We start from the raw sequence: 21767 nt of genomic DNA on the forward strand, positions 1-21767 counted from the left end.
ATAAAGGTTTACTTCATAAGATCTCTAGTTATGGTATTGCTGGAAATGTCTTCTCAATTATTAAATCATTTCTTTCTGATAGGGTCATAAGAGTAGTAGTTGATGGGCAAAAATCAGAAGCTCACAGTATTAATGCCGGTGTCCCTCAGGGGTCCATCCTGGGCCCAACTCTTTTCCTGATCTACATTAATGATCTTCCAAATCACATCCTTACATCATTTGTAGACATTTATACTGACGACACTACCATTTATGGTAGCACATCTAAGACAGTAAACGACCAAGTTCTCTCCAATTCTCTCTTCTCTGATCTCGAGCACGTAGTACAATGGGGTAAGGAGTGGCTGGTTACTTTTAATGCATCTAAAACCAAGCTTCTCTCTTTACATCATCAACATTCTGATCCACATCTGGCATCAATTGAAATGAATGGCTCTCGTCTTCAGGAGGCCTCAAGTTTTGACAAGCTTCTTAGCTTGACCATTACTCCTGATCTTAAATGGAACACGTACATCAAATCTGTTGCCAAGGCCGCTGGAAAAATGGTGGGATCTTTCTATCGATCCGGTAGATATCTCACTGCTGATGCTATTCTCTATCAATATAAGAGCCAGGTACGTCCAAGGATGGAATACTGTTGCCACATCTGGGCAGGAGCTGCTAGAAAGGATTTGGCCTGCCTTGATAGAATTCAAAATAGACTTCGTAGCCTCGTAGGAGATGTCCTTTTCTCTTCCTTGCAACCTCTACCTCACAGAAGAGATGTTGCGAGTTTGTCTCTGATGTATCGTTATTTTCATGGAAAGTGTTCGAATGAGCTTCAATCTATGGTCCCCCTCGCCAAACTTTCACAAGAAACACTCGTCTAGCTGTAAACACTATCAATAATTCCCCCCACTCTTTATCTGTGCCTAAACCTAATCGTAGATTCCATGAACAAAGCTTCTTTCTTAGAACTGCACGCCTGTGGAATTGTCTTCCGTTTTCCTGCTTTCCGACTGACTACAATATGGTTGTCTTCAAGTCTAACGTAAATAAGTTCTTGATGAACCGTTCCATATAAGTTATGAAATTTACCAAATTTTCATTACTAATGATTACTATATTGTCCAATTTCTACTGTACACTCTTTAACCCTTATCCTTGCGTGGCCTCTTTGCCTTGATAATGTGGTGATGCCTATGTAAAAAAAAATATATTTATTTAAAAAATACTCTAGTTTTAACATTTTTTGTGCCATGACAAACCAAAAATAAAAGAATGAAAACCCGTATTATCAAAGAAAGCGATTATTTTACTTAGAAGAATTAATTCAGTTTAAATAATTATTGTGTTATTACAAAACAACAAAAAAGAAAACTCTGTCTTATGTAATTTTGGTACCGCACTGAAATAATAACGTTATTATTTCGAAAGCCATTCTTAACATGGGGAGGGGAGTATATCGTTTAAAAGTCACTTCGGAGGTACTTGTACAGTACTAAAAAATATACAAATTTGTTTTCTTTTGGAGGTGGGGGAGGCTCGTTTTAAAACTATATCTACCTCAGTATTTTCTTTAATTTTCGGACATTTTTTGTTAAAAATTATTTACTAAGTAATGTCGAGTGCGATATTACTTGTTATTTCTTTTTAACCAAATAAACCCTTTAAAATTAGTTTAAACATCAAAAACTTACAAAGCTAGGTAGAAAAAAAACTTAGAAAAATCAATTTAATTTTTTTTTAAACAATAAACATGTAAAAATATTCTTAAAAATATTATGGGATGTGCATTATTACCTAAAGATATACAAATTTATTTTCTTTTGGAGGGGAGGGCTCTTTTTAAAACTATACCTACCTTAATATTTTCTTTAATCTCTATTTTTGAGCAATTATCCTCCTAAGTCCGACATTTTTTGTTCATAAGTAACACTCGACATTACTTTTTTTTTTTTTTTTACTAAATAAACTCTTTGAAATAAGTTGAAAGACCCAAAACTTTCAAAGCTAGGTAGGAAACGAAAACTTAGAAAAATTAATTTAATTTTTTTAAAACAACAGTAAACAAGTAAAAATATATTTTTTTAAATATTAAGGGATGTGTATTCACTTTTAAAGACAATATCTTCTTGAAGAACGGTCATAAAATGTGTTTTCAATCGATATTTATTCAATAAGGGACCAGTTTTCCTACCTAGCAAAAGGGATCGAGTTTTCCGGGTACGAGTTTTCCGGAGACGAGTTTTCCGGGGACCAGTTTTCCTAAATTCAATTTTATACTAATGTGTTGACATAAAAAGACCCAACGACGGTTCATATACCTTAAAAAAAGCAGCAGCTAACCTGCTTTCTTTCTTTCATTTTTGCTTCCATTGCATGGATCTTCTTTTTTTTTTCTACACGTATTAACATGCTGCCATTGTCAACACATTTGAGTTACAACATCATTCCAACGAATTCCTTCTTTTCTAGCTGAATTTTTCGTAATAACAGAAGGAGTCAACGAGTAGACACGTCGCCTAATTTATCAAGCGCACGTCGGCAACAGTCGTGATGCCATGAGAACAGCAGAAGCGAAGGGCATAAATATCTTTTTAAAAACTTGTTGACCAACGCATAATGGTTAAATGCCAATGCCGCGGATGATAATTGCTCCTGTTTCCACTTCGCAAATAAGCGCGAAAACAATCATAAAGAAACCTTCATTAATTTTGAAACTTGGCAGCGCAATGATTTACTTTCAATTCGATGAAAATACATAAAAACAATCGACAGTAGACGTATTTTTTACGGGGTGTTAAAATATATCACGACCGCCGCTACAGTAAACAAGAGACAAATGGCTAAAAGCCGAGTTGATCTTTTGGTGGTCTAATAAAAATAGCATTTGATAGACGTTATGACAAGGTCATTTCTCATGTCGAATTTATTAAGGCGGCACGGAATAATCAACGCAACGTTCATTTTCTTCTAGATACAAGGTTTTCTCAAAAGAATATAAACAAAATCTTTATTTGTAAGACACTTCTAAAATATACTAACATTAAAACAGTCCTAGGAATTAGTATTATTGCTACATCTCGGCAGGAGCTGCTCGGAGCATCCTAACCTGTCTTGACAAAGTTCAAAACCGACTTCGTAATCTAGTAGGTGAAGCCATTTTCTTTTCTCGGCAACCTCTTTATTTCAGAACAGACGTTCCAAGCCTGTCTCTGTTCTATCACTATTTTCATGTCAGGTGTTTGACGGAGCTCTAATCTACGTCCCCGCCCTCGCCAAACTTTCACAAACATTACTCGTTAATCCCAAACCACTATCAATAAATCCCCCCACTGTCTATCGGTGCTTAAACCTAAACGTAGATTCCATGAACTAAACTTCTTTCCTAGAACGGCTCGCCCGTGGAACTCTGTTTCGCTGGCCTGCTTTCCAATTAACTACAATGTTGTCGTCTTCCAGTCCAACATCAGCAAGCTCTTATTATTATCTAATGTATAAACAGCTGTATATTTGCCTGTCTGTCTGTATGTCTGTCTGCATATTTGCAAACTCTATCTCTTAAGAAATTAAAAGTTGCAGAGCGGCGCTAGGGACCTCAAATGATTAGATTTTTTACGGGTCGTTTTTTATGGATCTTTAACTGGTTAAAATTGTTTTTAAAGAGTTAAAAATGTTTTTAAAGGGTTAAAAATGTTTTTAAAGGGTTAAAAAAAATTTTTAAGGGTTAAAAATTGATCAAAATTGAAAAAAATCGTTAAATATTCATCTTAGTTTATCATTTTGTCTACATTCATCTTAGTTTACTTTAAAGTTTTAACCGGTTTGCATGCGTGTCACGTTCGTGCAGTAGTAACGTCACCAGCTTTGAATGCTACAGTTTCGATTTCGATTCTAGCTAATAGCACCTAAATACATTTTTTTTTACTTTGGAAATCACGACTCTATAACAATATATACGAAATCTGGACAAATTAAAATATAATATTCGATCGTATTTTACGCCCGGGCAAAGCCTGGCGCCCACCCCCACTCCCGCTAGTCGTAAATAATCTAATTATACCAAATTTTCTACAACAAACGATTACTACGCTACTTTGCGTTAAATAGCTGTAAGAAATTGGGAAAATGTCAGCAGAATCGATCGGAAAGAGCTGAAATGGTCAAAGGAGGGTCCCCTCATAGGCGATGGGGTAGAAGTTTAACCAGGTAGAGCCAATGTAAACGCTTAAAATATGACTCAACTAAATATTACATTTAATGTTAATGACTCAGTTTCATTCCTTCAAAAACTACAAATAATTTTCTCAGCCAGCGTTTGCTATGACAAATAGCACTCTATCTGAGAGCAAATTTTTCAAACTCAACTGCCTGACATTCACAAGCAACATTAACTAGAACAAATACACTGCCAAGACTACTGTAAAGAAAGTGGGCTCTCTCACCAGAGAGCATCATATCTTTACAAAGCCACTATTCGTCTATGCATAGAGTATTGTTGCAACATATGGGTTAGTGCATCTACGACTACTCTCTTACTCTTAGAGTTTTAAAAATGTCTCAAATCTAATAGGTTGCGCACTGACAGCCAAGCTCCAATCTCTGTCCCATCGCCGCAATGCGGCACCCATGTGCATGTTTTACAAGCACTTTAATGAAATGTGCTTTGTTGAACACATAGCACTTGTGCTTCCTTGACGTACATACCGGCGACTAACCCGACAAGCAGCAAAATCTTATCTCTTCAATGTCGAGGTCCCTACCGATACCGAAAAGCTTTCTACTCTAATACTTTCTTAGTTCACACTACTAAACTTTAGAATTCCCTCCAGGTGTTTTGCTTCCCTGGCGGTACTAACTTGCAAGCGCTTTAATGTGATGTGAACAAACTTTCACTGCTCAACTTACTTTTTCTGCTTGGCACGATCTCAGATAGTATGTCTTTACGTTCTACGGTACAGTATGTCTTTTTTTTATGCAAAGGAGTGAAAAAGGAAATAAATTACTAACAGTAAATCTCAAAAATGTATCGTAGTAAATTTGCTTCCGATATTTCGATAAATATGCGAAAAGTTAGATCAGGAGGTGTCCAAACTTATTAAATAGCTGGGAGATGGGCATATTGCTGACTTTTTAAAGCTACGCATGCCAAAAAAAAAAAAAAGAAAAAAGATCTGGACGTGTTTGACACTGTTCTGCTCATTGGCTTTGCTTTTTAATGAAACTAGTTCTCTAAAACATCATTTCCTTAATCATTTTTGGAACAAAATAAAACACTACACAATTAACTATTCATTTTTTGCAGAGTGTTATCCTCATCTTCATAGTTGACAACTATGAAGATGAGGATAACAGTTCGCAAGAAATAAATGCTCAAATTATGAAGCCTCATCTCAAATGATTAAAGAGATAAAAAAAATTTAAACAGTAATAATAATAAATTTTCACACATGTCTATCTTTACAATATTTCCTGAATATTCTTGTTTTTTATAAGAGTTCTGCGAGCCGGATTAAAAATAATTACGGGCCACAACTGGCACGCGGGACGTTGTTAGGAGACCTCTAACTTAAATGATATAGAATATTTCCTCTTTGTAAATATTCAAATATTTTAAGACTAAGCGAAACTAATTTGTAATTCTTAAACTTCTCTAGTCGTTTTAGTAGTATATCTCCAACTATAACGTTATGATTCTGACAATCTTATGCACCGAATCGAAATTTATATCCGTAATAGCACTTTTTTTGACAATCTAGAACAATCTAGAATAAGGATGTTATATGATTTAGATGAGGAATCGGCAACCTTTTGGAATGTGATGATCAAAAATCTATGCTGATTTTAAGAGGAGGGAAAAGCAACTTTGGTTACATTGTCATGAAAGATAATGCCTTCGTTCAGTCCTAAGAGACAGTGAATAACTCCTGCAAGAGTAGCTGCGTGTGTAATTGTGAGGCAAGAGTTGCGCAAGCGTCAACCATTCCTCTCTTGAATTTGCATTGCTTAAGTCCACTGGCAAAGAGAAGTGCTAGACGCCTGGAAACAATGCCGAGATAAGCAGAGAGCACATACAGCACCTGGAATTCCCATATGGTCACCCATTTTAGTACTGACCAGGCTCAACGTTGTATTACAGGGAAAAGGGCTGTCCCCTTTTCCCTGTAAATAAGAAGAACATTAGGTAAGTGGGAAATGAGATTAGGATAAGCCGAGACTCGAACCTTGTAAGCAAAGTTCAGAAATAGATTTAGACTTGGAATGTTAGAATTTCGTTATTGTTAAATTCCATCTAAAATAGTTTAGATATTGTTTGTATTGTAAAAAGAATTGTTCATTCTTTTATGAAAACTGAATAAAAAGGTCAGCTAAAAAGAATGAACAATACAAATTTTTTTTTTAAATTGTAAAAAATGGGTTAGTTGAGAATTCTTTGTTTGCAGAAGTGTGTTTTGGAAACGTATGCTTAGCCATGTGAGTTGATCACGTTTTGGAACCACACATCTGGCGTCATAGCAAAAAGGGAATTCTCAATAATAGGAGCTAGAATTAGCAGATTAGAAGAGTCGAGCAGTCGGGCAGTCAGGTTCGAACAGTCAGCAGAGTCGGTCGGAAAGAGCTGACATGGTCAGAGAAGGGTCCCCTCAGAGGCGAAGGGGTAGAAGTTTAACCATGTAGAACCAATGTGAATTCCTGACGTACTCATCATTCGACCAGTCAAATGAAATAAAGAACATCATCGATTTTTGTAACTGTTGTGTTCGTGTCGTCATTCAACAATTAAAGGTAATGTGTTAATCATCTTAATATGAACTTTGTATAGCGCCCTTCCGAGGAATGTGCCTCCTCCTCCATCGTAAGTAATGATACACCAGTAATGATGTAAAAGACAGTAATACACATTCATTCAATAAGGAATTCTATCTGTTATAAATGTCTTGTCTCCCTCATCCTTAATATGAACACAACGTCATCCTTTTAATATGAGTCTCCTATACAACAGTTGCTTAACTTCGGTGATCTAATAGGAACCGGTGTGTCAACGCGAATTATGCCTTATTCATCTTTACGCATATGAAGGGCAAAATGTTATTAAATGTGTAAATACGTTTTCTGTGCGTTTAAAAAAATGTTAATAAATATATTATAATATATTATAATTATATTTAAACGATATCACTTATTTTACCACAGGAATATCAAAGAAAAAAATGAGAAAAATGTAAACATATTTTACAAAGAAATCTTTATTTTACTGCTAATGGAGTAAGGTAACAAGCCACATAAAATTCACTCGAGGGCCAGATTTGGCCCGCCGACCGGGGGTTGCCGACCCCATGCTTCAGATTAATTCTACAACAGAGCCTCAGTATCGTCTATTGTGTTTGTTTAACTAACGATTGTACACTAGACGATTATGTCCCCGATATTGTAGACGCAGCAGTTTCCTTGGATCAGATCGTTCAAATCATTTTAATTTAGCGATTTTATTTCCCACCTCAAAGATTGGCTTACTTTCCCGAGCTATACAGATGCAACGGGTATAACCACATGTAGTTCCTTCTTGCGGACTCTCTGAAAGGGATCATGCTCATTCAATACCTCCTTAAGAATAATTAATTCTTTTTTATTGTTACAATTTATGATACTTTGTTTTCATAAAAAAGCAAAAATAAAAATCATTTTTTATTTACTACTGAAAACCATAACTTTAGTAAGGGTGTTTTTGTTTACACAAAATAATACATTTCCACTAAGATTCAAATAAAAATAATGAGTTCCTTATATTTTCTGATCATTATTTGATAAAAACTGAAAATGCCATTAAAATTGTTTTATTTCCTGATTTTTTGATGATTTTTTTTAAGTAAAGGGAGGGGTCCAAATCTTTATACATTTTGTACATCTGCTGTTCATTTTGCAAGTACCTAGTACGTATTTACTCTCGTGTATTTATGAAAATCTGATTTTTTCCATCGCAGGGAGCCGTAATCTACTTTCACGTTTCTCTAGCTCTCCGAAACACTATCCATGTCTCATAATTCTAACCCAACATTGGCAATAGCGCATGTATATACTGCATGTCAAATATAGACTGCCACGGTATACTCTCATATCCTAGTCTTTTACACTGGGTTGTTTTTCTAGTTTTTCTTTTTTCTCTTTGTTTCTTCTTCTTCCACCGCTAGCTATTTCTTGATAATCACAGTCGGTTTTTCCCCCTTTTCCCCTAACATGATGCATTTACGGACATTTGTCTTATTTATTCTTTTTTATAGAAATAACTCCAGACAAGACATGAAGCCGCTTGATGTAGGGATTTTTAAAAAAAATACTAAGTTATGGTCCAAAAAATTAGCCAGCTATATGTGCTAAATGGATAGACTTCAATCCCAAAACTCTTCCTCACTTTGTCAAAAACATCATTCATGGAATGTGAGAACTAAGGGAAAAACGAAAAGAAAAGAGTGTTACTTTATATTCTACGTCTATACCACGGCTATTATTGGTGGTTCAATATCATTAAACTTGGCTAGATGGGTGAAGAGATGGAGAAAAATATCGGTTATTTTGGGTCATCTGTAACTGTCAAATTCTCGTTGTTTCATTAATAAATGAGTGCATGGTTACAAGCACGCACACTCACGCACACATAAACGCACATGCACACACGCACGCACACATGCACACACATACACACACACACACACGCACGCACACAAACAAGGTATAATTGGCTTGCATTTCTGTGAGAGACCCGGGGGTGAAGGGGTCATTTGCTTAATGACACGGACTGACAAGTTGGACGTTTCAATTTCGAATCCAGTTCGTTTCACAAAAATCACCTTTACTTAGGATGTGTTGGCAACTTTCTTGCGGTCCCTCCCGCAAGTATCCGATTCTAGAAAGAATTCTGACTCCAAAAAATATCGGGCAAACCATTGCCAACATAGAATCTTCGGATTTGTACGATATGATGATGATATGAGAGACTGCATCCGACGATTTGTCATGCATGCGTTTGAAATACGAGGTCCGTTTGTCTGTCACGCGTAAATTTAAAATTCGCCTTGTCAATATTGGAAATAGTCTTTCAAGATGCGTCCATATATTTCTGTTCGTTTTTCTCTCATGCAATTAACAGTATGGACAACAAAACGAAAAAGGGTAAAAAAAAAAAAAAAAAAAGTACACAAAAAGCGAATCGAGTACAATCCCGGGATACGGTGGCACTAGGATACTGTTTTTTGCAGTTTACGATTTGGAATACGATGTTTTTCTGGCCTCTTATTACGTTATTTGCTCCGCCTTACGGTGTTATTCATAATGTTATTTGATTATATACATTTGGATATTGCACTGTATTTTGTTATTAATTTTTGATATGTACTGTATAAAATTTTGCTTAGGCGATTTCACCTTTGACCATTACTCCTGATCTTAAATGGAACACATACATCAAATCTGTTGTCAAGGCCGCTGGAAAAATGGTGGGAGCCTTCTATCGATCCGGTAAATATCTCACTGCTGATGCTATTATCTATCTATATAAGAGCCAGGTACGTCCAAGGATGGAATACTGTTGCCACATCTGGGCAGGAGCTGCTAGAAAGGACTTGTCCTGCCTTGAAAGAGTTCAAAATAGACTTCGTAGGCTCGTAGGAGATGTCCTTTTCTTTTCCCTGCAACCTCTATCTCACAGAAGAGATGTTGCGAGTTTGTCTCTGATGTATCGTTATTTTCATGGAAAGTGTTCGACTGAGCTTCAATCTATGGTCCCCCTCGCCAAACTTTCACAAGAAACACTCGTCTAGCTGTAAACACTATCAATAATTCCCCCCACTCTTTATCTGTGCCTAAACCTAATCGTAGATTCCATGAACAAAGCTTCTTTCTTAGAACTGCACGCCTGTGGAATTGTCTTCCGTTTTCCTGCTTTCCGGCTGACTACAATATGGTTGTCTTCAAGTCTAAAGTAAATAAGTTCTTGATGAGCCGTTCCATATAAGTTATCAAATTTACCAAATTTTCATTACTAATGATTACTTTATTGTCCAATTTCTACTGTACACTCTTTAACCCTTATCCTTGCGTGGCCTCTGGGCCTTGATAATGTGGTGATGCCTATGTAAAAAAAAAAAAAAAAAAAAAAAAACGGAACGGATTAATGCCGTATCCTGAGGTTCTACTGTATTAGAAAAGATATGTTACTCTTCTACCTACCGGGATTAGTTTTTTTTTGGTGGTTTAACATTTATTTACTTCGAAACACAAGTAGTGTCGAGTGCGTAAGTTAGAACGAAAAGAAACTGGTTGACATGAGGCGGTCACCTGGAGATTACCAATATCATTCTTATGCTGGTTTCTTCTGGGCCTTGATAAGCAGTGATTCCCCTGAACAATATAGAGCAGACTGAATGGACACGTTAGTTAAATAGCTAATAGCGCAGACTGAATGGGCGCATTTAATTCATTTTGTGTATCGACCTTCTGGTGATAAGACCAATCACTGCGACTACACTTTGATCTGTTGTCGCCGATTTGAAGACGACATTCTCTTAGGCATTACCACCGCACTCGAGAGCGGGGCGTGATTTCCGAGAATACCGATGAATCTGATCAGTGCAACTTTTGCGCCTATCCACATGGTCCCCTTTTGGAATTAGGGGTGATGTAAAAATAAATAAATAAAAATAAACTGGATTCACGTTTTTACCCGCTAATGAAAAGTAAACTAAATAACACTTTGTTTTTCGGGGTAAATAAGAATGCACTTACTATGCGGATCCTCTCAATTCACTTTTGTTTTCTCGTCTGGTGTCGCTAAGTTAGCAATGAGCTTCCTGCCTGACTATGTGTATTTACTGTTTATTGCATTTTGTGCTTCATTTTAGGATTTCATGTAAAGAAAAAGACCGGTCTGCATTTCCAGGTCAGACCGAGTTTTGAATTCGATGACTCAGAAGATGATTGTTGAATATTTGCTCTGTAGGGAACGGAGAAGGGGGGGGGGCGATTTCCGTATCTTCTATCTCCGCCTGGTTTGAAAATATATAATGGGGGTACCTTTAACAGCTTTAACCTGCCTTATATGTAACACGATGTAACTGTAATTTAATTTAATATTACCATCCTAACTTTTGCACCATTTAAAAGAAGACGCTTCAAATAAACTGCTAATATTTTTTTTTTAAATTTACAGCAAACGAAAATAATGAAAGAGACTAAATGTGTTTATATTATCGAAGCTTTAAAACAACGTTCCTGTGTAGTGATCATTGTGATAACTACACATGTTTAAAAAATCTAGCAAAAATCAACTAATGGTCAGATTTTCATGAAATTTTCGATACTTATTCATTTTTAAATTAATTTATATATTAAAAGTGGGGTTCATTAAATATATGAGAGGAAATATTTTTAGGTTTTCTACGTCTTCCCCCTATATTTCCTGTTACGAAAACAAAACTAAATAAATTTTGGTCCATAAAAACTGCAAAATTTTATAAAGTTGAAGTGTTTAAATAATAAATTTATATATATATATATGTATATATATGTATATATATATATATATATATATATATATATATATATATAGTCATCCACATACAGTACCGTTTTGCTGTTTCACAGCTCATCAGTGCGGCTAGACAAGCAATTACCTTAAGCCAGGATATATATATATATATATATATATATATATATATATATATATATATATATATATATATATATATAAATTCAGCATTAGTATGTTTTAAAAGAATCAACGTTTTTTTTCAATAATATTTCTTATCGTTGATATAATTATTTGGATTACAACAAAAAAAAACAGAATTTATAAAAATAATTAATTTAAAATTAATATTGAATTCCAATATTCCTTGATATGAAGTGTTAAATATAGATGTTTTTATTAAAGGTTTCCAATATATATATATATATATATATATATATATATATATATATATATATATATATATATATATATATATATATATATTCATCTAAATAGTATATGACTATGGACAATGTTACATTAGGAAATAATGCATCAACCTTCAAAAAAATATTTTTGATTTAATGTTTTAATTGAAATAGTGGCAAATTTATTTTGCCACATTTTTCAAAAAATATACGAGGTCTCTAATTAATAGTCCGATATTTACATAATTTTTTGTCAACAGAGAACGTTAAAATCAATTTGATACAATTAACTCTCGTCTGTGTAGTTCGTTAAAAAGAAATCTGTTTGTTTTACAAAACGTAAATCATACATTATTTTTTTTATCCATATTTTATTGTAAATGTTTATTCATTCATAAATTTCTGCATAAAACGTTTATCGATTAACGAGTAAATTTTGATTGCTATTGCGGGTTTTTTCTTACAGCTACATTGATATCATTAACAATACATAGACCAGTTTTGTTTGGTAATATATGAGAAATTACAGTTTTTAAACTTATGCACTTATGTGACCGTGCTTAAATAATAACGTTATTATTTAGAAAGCTATTCTTAACGTGGGGAGGGGATAACGTTTTTAACTATTTTTACTTTCACCTAACAATATTAAAAAAATATCGTAAACTCGGATTTAACTTTAAAATACGTTTTAAAAAATAGCACAGTAACAAAATGTATAAGCACCATCATCATCATCATCATCATCATTATTATTATTATTATTATTATTATTATTATTATTAACGTCTACGATTCATTTAATGAAAAATGCAAATAATTTAAGCCTACTTTTATTTTATTTTCCCTCCTTTTTTTCAATAACTGTTGTTCGAACGTTAATATTCTATATTTAAATTAGCATTAATCATTAAAGTCTATGAAAGCACAATTATTGTAAATTATAATAGTACAATGCCAAATCTTTATATTAGGTTTTTTTATTATTTTGTGTAGATGAATATTGATACCAAATTCAATTTTACAATACAATATTTACACGTATTTTACGACCGGGAAACGCCGGGCAACCAGCCTAGTTTATATATTTTTTTCAATAATTATATTATTAGTGTGTACATCTTAAAACCAAACAACATTATAACACGTATTATATCTATATATATATGTATATATATATATGTGTGTGTGTGTGTGTGTGTGTGTGTGTGTGTGTGTGTGTGTGTGTGTGTGTGTGTGCGTGTGTGTGTGTGTGTGTGTGTGGCAGAAAAGAATAGGCACCAATAGAAACAGTTTATTTCATATGTAATTCATAGAACAAAATAAAAATAAATGGTTAAAAATTTAATAACTTATACTTGGTCGACATTTCTTGGCTGTTTTTAATGCTAAAACCCTTCTAGGCATTGCATTGATCAGTTAAGGAATTGAGGAGTTTCTTGCCATGTTTTATGCAATAATGCTAAACGTTCAAGCTTAGAAGATGGCTTCAGCCATGATTGGGTAGAGGCCCTAAGTAATTCGCTAATGTATTTTTTCGGTCGCCCACACTGAGGATTGAACTTTCAGGAGGTTATCACTTTTATGATTGATTTTTTCCAGGTACAGCACCAGTGATAGATCATAGCCTACCAAAATGGAAGGTAACCCATTTCGACAGACAAAGGACGATGAAAAAGTAGCGCCTTCTATTGAGGGTGTCACCTTCCTCAACATAAGGGAAAGGGACTGAAAAAGACAAAAACAACAGTTGGATTGCTCCACCACCCTTCCGATCTCCCCGACGCCGTCTCCCCCATAATAAGAAACTAGCATGAAGACGATTTTCTTCATTGAAACACAGCCTCGACAAGAAGCCAAAGATACAGACACAAAAGATGGCCAACCTCCCTACCGACCGCCTTAGCACCAGTCCTCCTTTCACCAACATTGGATAGACATATTTGGTCCTTGGCTCGTCTCCTCACGTCGAACAAGAGGTGGTCGTTCACATGCATGAGCACCAGAGGTATCCACATCGAAGTAATTGAATCGATGAACATCTCCAGTTTTACTAACGCACTCAAGCGTTTCTTTGCCATTCGCGGCCCGGCTAAACATATACGTTCCGATCGCGGGACCAATTTTGTGGGCACCTGTAAGGAGTCGGGCATTCAATGCAACACAGGTACGAACTCTACCACTAAATACTTAACAGATCAAGGCTGTGCCTGGTCGTTCAACCCTCCCCATGTCTCTCATATAGGAGGAACTCGGGAAAGAATGATTGGCATGACCAAAAAGATATTGAACTCTATGTTCCTGCAGCACAAACAGAGATTGGCCCATGAGATACTTACCACCTTCTTGGCAGAAGTCACCGCCATAATCAATACTCGGCCTCTCGTCCCGGTATCAACAGACCCGGATAAACCTGGCATACTTACACCTGCTACCTTCCTCACTCAGAAAGTGGGGATATCCTTCACACACGAACACAATTATGGACCCAAAGATATCCTCAAAAGTCAATGGAAATTCATCCAACATCTGGCTGAAACTTTCTGGAGCAGATGGAGAAGAGAATACTTGTCTTCGATCCAAACGCGCACAAAGTGGAGATCAGATAAACCCAACTTAGAACCAGGGAACGTGGTGTTGCTCAAAGACAACCAGGCTGCGAGAAACGAGTCGCCCTTAGGAATCATCACACGTGTATTCCCCAGTGAAGACAACCTAGTAAGGAAAGTGGAAGTAAAGATTTCCAGAAAGGATGGCACCAAGCTCCTCCTCAGACCCATTACAGAGATTGTCCTTCTTTGTACCAAGAACTAGAAAAATTATGACGTCTAAGACGTCAGGCGAGGAGTGTTATGTCTCTTAGTTTTGTGCCTTAAACAGTTATCTCCCTTGGTCGGACTTTTTTTTTATAGAGTTTCCCTTGACTTGACACCGGCAGATTGACCGATGTTTTGTACTCTAACTCAGCTGCATTTCTAGCCGCATGGCTTTGTTTTTCATTTCTCATTATCCTTAGCCGTTTTAAGCCATTATATTATCCATTTCTTAAAGACACTTTTTTAATACCTTAATATTATTTTTTATATTATTTCATTTCAACTACGAACTTTGTTTATTTTCTTTATCCACGTGTTCGGCCTCCTTATTCCTAGCTGTGTTGTTCATTTCCTTACGCGTACAACGTCCCATTCAGCCCTTTTATAACTTTTCGTTCCTGGACTTTTTCTCTTTGTATTCTGAACAATGTTTTTGTTTTTGTTTTTTGTTTGGTTGTTTGTTTCAGTTTTTTACCGTATCTACCTTCAATAAACCTGTTTATGGAATTTCCTGTCTTCAGTGTTTTGATTGCTAGTACGCGTTTATGCTAACTGTTTAAACAACCGCATCATAGGGACAGTATAATTAATGCATATATATTTCTATACTTATTACTTGTGTATATTTGTTTTCACTTATTATTGTATATATTATCTATTGTTTATAATTACTGGTTCCCATATTGTATTAAATTCTATACTAGGTGTACTTAGCAGTTGGTTATTCCCCTGCTTCTTTCAGTCGTCTTACTCTCCACCGTTCCTCTCTGTCTATAATCTTTACTTCGTCCCATAATGGTAGATGGGTTCCCTTTTCTTTCCAGATATGGTCAGCTATACCTGACTTTTCAGTCTCACCACGTACTACGGCTTTTCAGTGTTTTTCTCACCGTACTTTCAACGGACGATACGTTTCGCATTTACATGGGATTTCATATACATAGTTGTTAGTCATTATTTTTTTCTGTAGGGGGCTTGACTCTCACAAGCTGTTTTCCGAGAGTTGAATCACTCCTAAATACAGTCCTGTTGTCATATGAATTACATATTCGTTGAAGTTTTTCAGACAAGCCCTTCATATATGGTATACAAACTGTGACGAGTTTCTGGGTGGTGTCCTTTTGCGTTTGGTCCAAATTTCTCTACCATAGTAGCCCAACACTTTTCTTGGATCAGAGCGTCCAAATAATTTTATTTAATGATTTTATTTCTCGCCATAAAGATTGGCTTCGTTTCTCAAGTTATACAGGTGCAACGGGTATAAACACATTTAGATCCTTGCGCACCTTCTGGAATGGGGTAATTCTTATTCAATACCTCCTTAAGAAAATAAGGATAAATATATTATAATATGGTTGACTTGGCTAATATAGTAATTAGCATAACCAGGCTTTATAGCCTACTAGCAGGACGCCAGGCATTGCCCGGTCGTAAAATACAGGTAAATATGATATTTTAATTTGTGCAGATTTCGTATTTTTTATTATAGAGCCAAAACGCTCTTGATTATTATATTGTACCCAATATATAGTAGTGATTTCAAAAGTTTTAAGAATATGACTTGGATGCCATATAGAATCGAAACAAATACTTCTCTGACCTAAATCCATACGCACACAAAATCTTAAAAAATAACGTTGTCTAAGTTATGTTTCTATAATTGAGCATGTGTAGAAATAACACGTTTAGCCGGCTTATGTTTGTCGAGTTCCAATATTTTTTTTTTTTACAACTTTTACTTTCTATATATGGGTCGTGGAATTGCATTCATCTACAAAAGGTCTAGCTGATTTGTATATTCTTTTAAACATTCATTTGAATTAATTCCCTATTATTTATTTATTTATTTTTTTTGTGAGATGATCATCTTTGGTTAAAACTATTACGTGTAATTATATTCATGCTAATAACAAATGTTACAAAAGATAAGTTACTCTTCTACCTACTTGGATAATTTTTTGGTGGTTCAACTTTTATTTACTTCGAAACACTAGTAATGTCGAGTGCCTAAGTTAGAACGAGAATAAACTGGATGACATGAGGCGGTCATCGGGAGAATATTACGGTGTTAACTCATTATTATTATCCTCAAGGTGCTTCTGGGCCTTGATAAGCAGTTGCTCCGCTGAAAATTCTAATTATCTGAAAGCGCAGACTGAATGAACACATTAGTTAAATATCTGATAGCGCAGACTGAATAGACGGATTTTGTTTGTTTTGTGTACCGGCTTTTTTGGTGATAAAATCAAAGTGTAGTTGCAGTATCTGTTTTCGTCGATTTGGAGACAAGATCCTCCTAGGCATTATCTCTGAACTCGAGAATGGAGCGTGGTTTTGGAGAATACCGATGAGTCTGAGCATGACAAATTTTGCACCTATACTGATCGTCCCTTTTGGAATTAGGGGTGATGTCAAAATAAATAAATAAATAAAAATAAATAAACTGGAGTCACACATTGCCGCTATCGAAAGAAAGTTTTTACGTTTTAGCAACAACAATTGCTATGCAGATAGATCCGCTCGTCCAGTTTTGTTCACTTATCTGGTGTCGCTAAGTTAGCAATGAACTTCTTGCCTGACTATGTTTTTTTATAACTTATTTGCAGTTCGTGGAAAGAAAATACCCATCTGAATTCCCAAGTCAGATTAAGTTTTGACTTCGATGACTCCGAGGGTGATTAGTCAATGTTTTCTCTGTAGGGGACTGAGAAGTGGGAGCAATCTCCGTATTTTCTATTCCCGCCTATTTTGAAAATTCTGAATTAGATAATGTAGAATTTAAAAAATTTAAGTATCTATCTGCACCATAAACACATTATATATATATATATATATATATATATATATATATATATATATATATATATATATATATATATATATATTATTTATATATATATATTATTTATATATATATATATATTATTTATGTATATATATTATTTATATATATATGATTTATATATATATATTATTAATATATATATTTTATTTATATATATATATTATTTATATATATATGTATATTATATATATTATTTATATATATATGTATATTATATATATATATTATTTATATATATATTATTTATATATATATTATATATATATATTTTTTATATATATATATTATATATATATTATTTATTTATATATATATATTATTTATATATATATTATATATATTATATATATATTATTTATATATATATTATATATGTATATATATATTATTTATATATATATTATATATATTTTATATATATATATATTATATATATTATTTATATATATATTATATATATTATGTATATATATTATATATATATTATTTATATATATATATCATTTATATATATATGATTTATATATATATATTATTTATATATATGATATATATTATTTATATATATATATTATATATATTATTTACATATATTATATATATTATTTATATGTATTATATATATTATATATATATTGTATATATTATATATATATTATATATATTATATATATACATATATTTAAATTTTTGTTGTAATTCTACGTTATTTAATTCAGAATTTCCATATATATAAAACAAGAAACAACACCAGAATTCGCGCATAAGCCTGACGAATCCTATAGTGGATGAAACGCAGAATATTCAGTGTAGCTTAATCGCCATATATATTTTATAAATTACTAACTAGCTCTACCTACGTATTGAGCACTGTTGAAGTAAATACTTAAAGTTTACGCATAAATCTATACTTTCGTATATTAAATTTATGTGAGTAAATGAAGTAGTTATATATATATATATATATATATATATATATATATATATATATATACATATATATATATATATATATATGTATATATATAATGTGGTATTCTGAATTAAATAATGTAGAATTGCAACAGAAATTTATCGTTTGCCAAAGGAGTATAAACAATTATTAATTTTTTTTTCCTTAATCCATGGATTTTCAATGAATGGCTTATCTCATCGAAGCAAATGTTATTAGCAAAACAACGTTGTGTAATTATAGAAGTTTTATATCAGCACATAAATTTAAAATTAAAATTGAAATAATGGTGTTAAAGGAATACTCCAAGTTAAAATGATGAGATTACAGGAACAATATATATATATATATATATATATATATATATATATATATATATATTTGCTTGAAGGTTACCACCTATCAAGACCCGGAGGTTACTTGAGGATGAATGTTAATAAATCTAAGTTGGTGGTGTAGTAATGACTTATGATGTAACTTGGGTAGAATTTGATTATTTATGAGGACGGCTTAACAGGAACTTGTTTACATTAGATTTGAAGGCTACAATGTTGTATTCAATCGCGAAGCGTGGTAGTCGAACAATATGTCAAAAGTCGGGTAGTCCTGGTAAAGAAAAGCTTGTAACAACCGAGGATGGTAGTGAGGATAAGCTCCTTCTCTCTAAAAAAAATGGCCTCATTGTGTGCATCTCAAATAGCCTCTGACAAGCAAGTCCAACGCCTAGTCTTCCCGTGTAGCTAATCTACAAAACCCGGCGAAACTATTTATACTAACTGTGAGAAGAGGCAAAAGTCGTCCATTGGCGTCTTACAATCAGTCACTTCGAGCAGGTGTGACTCGTTACCTTTAGATGGTAGCTCACCTTGGAGAAAGTATCTCTAAATTCAACACTTTCGCTGCCTTGCGGGATGACCCAACCAGAAGAAAGGTTAAGGGAGTAAACCCTGACAGAAAACCCGGAAGAGTAGTTCCTAAGCCGGCCCGAATTAATATTGTCATCATCGGCAATTCCTGCGGCGTATTTAGAGCCAAGCTGAATTGATTCTGTCTTTCCCTTGGATCATTAATAGAGAGGGGGAACTGGTGCACGGGCAGCAGTTATTCCTTTTTTTTTTTACATAGGCATCACCACTTATCAAGGCCACGAGGCCACTCGAGGATAAGGATAAAAGAGTGTACAGTAGAAATTGGACAATATAGTAATCGTTAGTAATGGAAATTCGGTAAATTTGTTAAAAAGTGGGAGGGCTCATCAAGAACTTGTTTACGTTAGACTTGACGACAACCATATTGTAGTCAGCTGGAAAGCAGGAAAACGGAAAACAATTCCACAGGCGTGCAGTTCTAAGCTTTGTTCGTGGAATCTACGTTTAGATTTAGGCACAGATAACGAGTGGGGGGATTATTGATAGTGTTTTCAGCTAGACGAGTGTTTCTTCTGAAAGTTTGGAGAGGGGGGGACCATAGACTGAAGCTCAGTCGAACAGCAGAGACAAACTCGCAACATCTCTTCTGTGAGATAGAGGTTGCAGGGAAGAGAAAAGGATATCTCCTACGAGACTACGGAGTCTATTTTGAACTCTATCAAGGCAGGACAAGTCCTTTCTAGCAGCTCCTGCCCAGATGTGGCAACAGTATTCCATCCTTGGACGTACCTGGCTCTTATATAGATAGAGAATAGCATCAGCAGTGAGGTATCTACTGGATCGATAGAAGGCTCCCACCATTTTTCCAGCGGCCTTAACAACATATTTGATGTACGTGTTCCATTTAAGATCAGGAGTAAAGGTCAAGCCAAGAAGCTTGTCAAAACTTGAGGCCTCTTCAAGACGAGAGCCATTCATTTCAACTGGTGCCAGATGGGGATCAGAGCGTTGATGATGTAAAGATAAAAGCTTGGTTTTAGATGCATTAAAAGTAACAAGCCGCTCCGTTCCCTCATTATACCACGTGCTCAAGATCAGAGGAGAGAGAATCGGAGAGAACTTGGTCGTTTACTGATATAGATGTGCTACCATAGATGCTAGTCTCATCAGCATAAATGTCTACAAATGATGTAAGGATGTGATTTAGAAGATCATTAATGTAGATCAGGAAAAGAGTTGGGTCCAGGATAGACATTAATACTGTGAGCTTCTGATTTTTGCCCATCAACTACTATTCTTATGAACCTGTCAGAAAGAAATGATTTAATAATTGAGAAGACATTTCCAGTTATACCATAGCTAGAGATCTTGTGAAGTAAACCTTCATGCCATACCCTATTAAAGGCCTTAGATATGTCAAGAGTGCCCTAGAAAGGTTGCCTCCGTCAAGAGTTTCGCTAATCCTATGAGATATATAACTGTAAGCACATTTGCTGTAGATCTAGCAGAACGTAAACCATATTGTGTGTCACTAAGAAGGTTATTTTTGCTGAGATGGTTGATTACTTCTCTATTTAACACAGATTCCAGCAACTTACTCATGACGCACAGATATTACTTTGCTCAGGCTATGTAGCTTCACTGCTATACCATTGTTTCCGGACCGGACGATTGATAACAACAACAACAACAGCAACCTATAACATACAACAACAATAACATATATATATATATATATATATATTGTTTTTTTCCAAGTATATTGTCACCTTTTAGTTATACCAATCCTTAATTGATGAAGCTTACAGAGCATATAATAAATAAATGACAAAGGTCTATATTCCAAATTACATGATGTTGACCATCTTATAATTTATTCCTTTAAGTACGTTGGCAGTCGCAATTCTTGACAGGACCCATTTCTGAAGAGTAAATTGCAAAATATATTGATTGATATATTAAATGAATGATTTTGTGCTATGAAACAGGTGTTGTCTAGAATTTTGAATGTCAACGATCTTAAAAAATAAATTGTAAGATGATAAACATCATGTAACTTGGAATATACTTTTTCATTTATTTTATATATATATATATATATATATATATATATATATATAGAGAGAGAGAGAGAGAGAGAGAGAGAGAGAGAGAGACAGACAGACAGACAGACAGATAGACAGAGACCGAGACAGAGAAAGAAAGAAGCGTCATGTATTAGTTTATTTATTTTACGATACACTTGAACGAATTTGTTTTTTTTTATGAAAGTAGATTTCACGTAAAATCCGAATTGTGACTAATTTGCTATTCACCATTGTTGATGATCAGAAACAACATGTATATATTTTTTAACCACCCAAACTTGATTG

At 34.2% G+C, this 21767-nt stretch overlaps 2 protein-coding genes across 2 annotated transcripts in view; one reads left to right on the forward strand and one right to left on the reverse strand.

Moving 5' to 3' along the window:
* The window catches only part of LOC145292076 (uncharacterized), a 139948-nt gene that overhangs the window by 97867 nt on the left and 20314 nt on the right, over nt 1–21767 (reverse strand). The gene's annotated exons all lie outside the window — the stretch shown is intronic.
* Nucleotides 13909–14727, forward strand: LOC145292286 (uncharacterized). Its single transcript, XM_080138611.1, has one exon. It carries the CDS (start codon nt 13909–13911, stop codon nt 14725–14727), a length of 819 nt encoding a protein of 272 aa, XP_079994737.1.

This window comes from Euprymna scolopes, chromosome 13, assembly GCF_053919585.1.
Source record: "Euprymna scolopes isolate OS-2025 chromosome 13, ASM5391958v1, whole genome shotgun sequence".
Lineage (NCBI taxonomy): Eukaryota > Metazoa > Mollusca > Cephalopoda > Sepiida > Sepiolidae > Euprymna > Euprymna scolopes.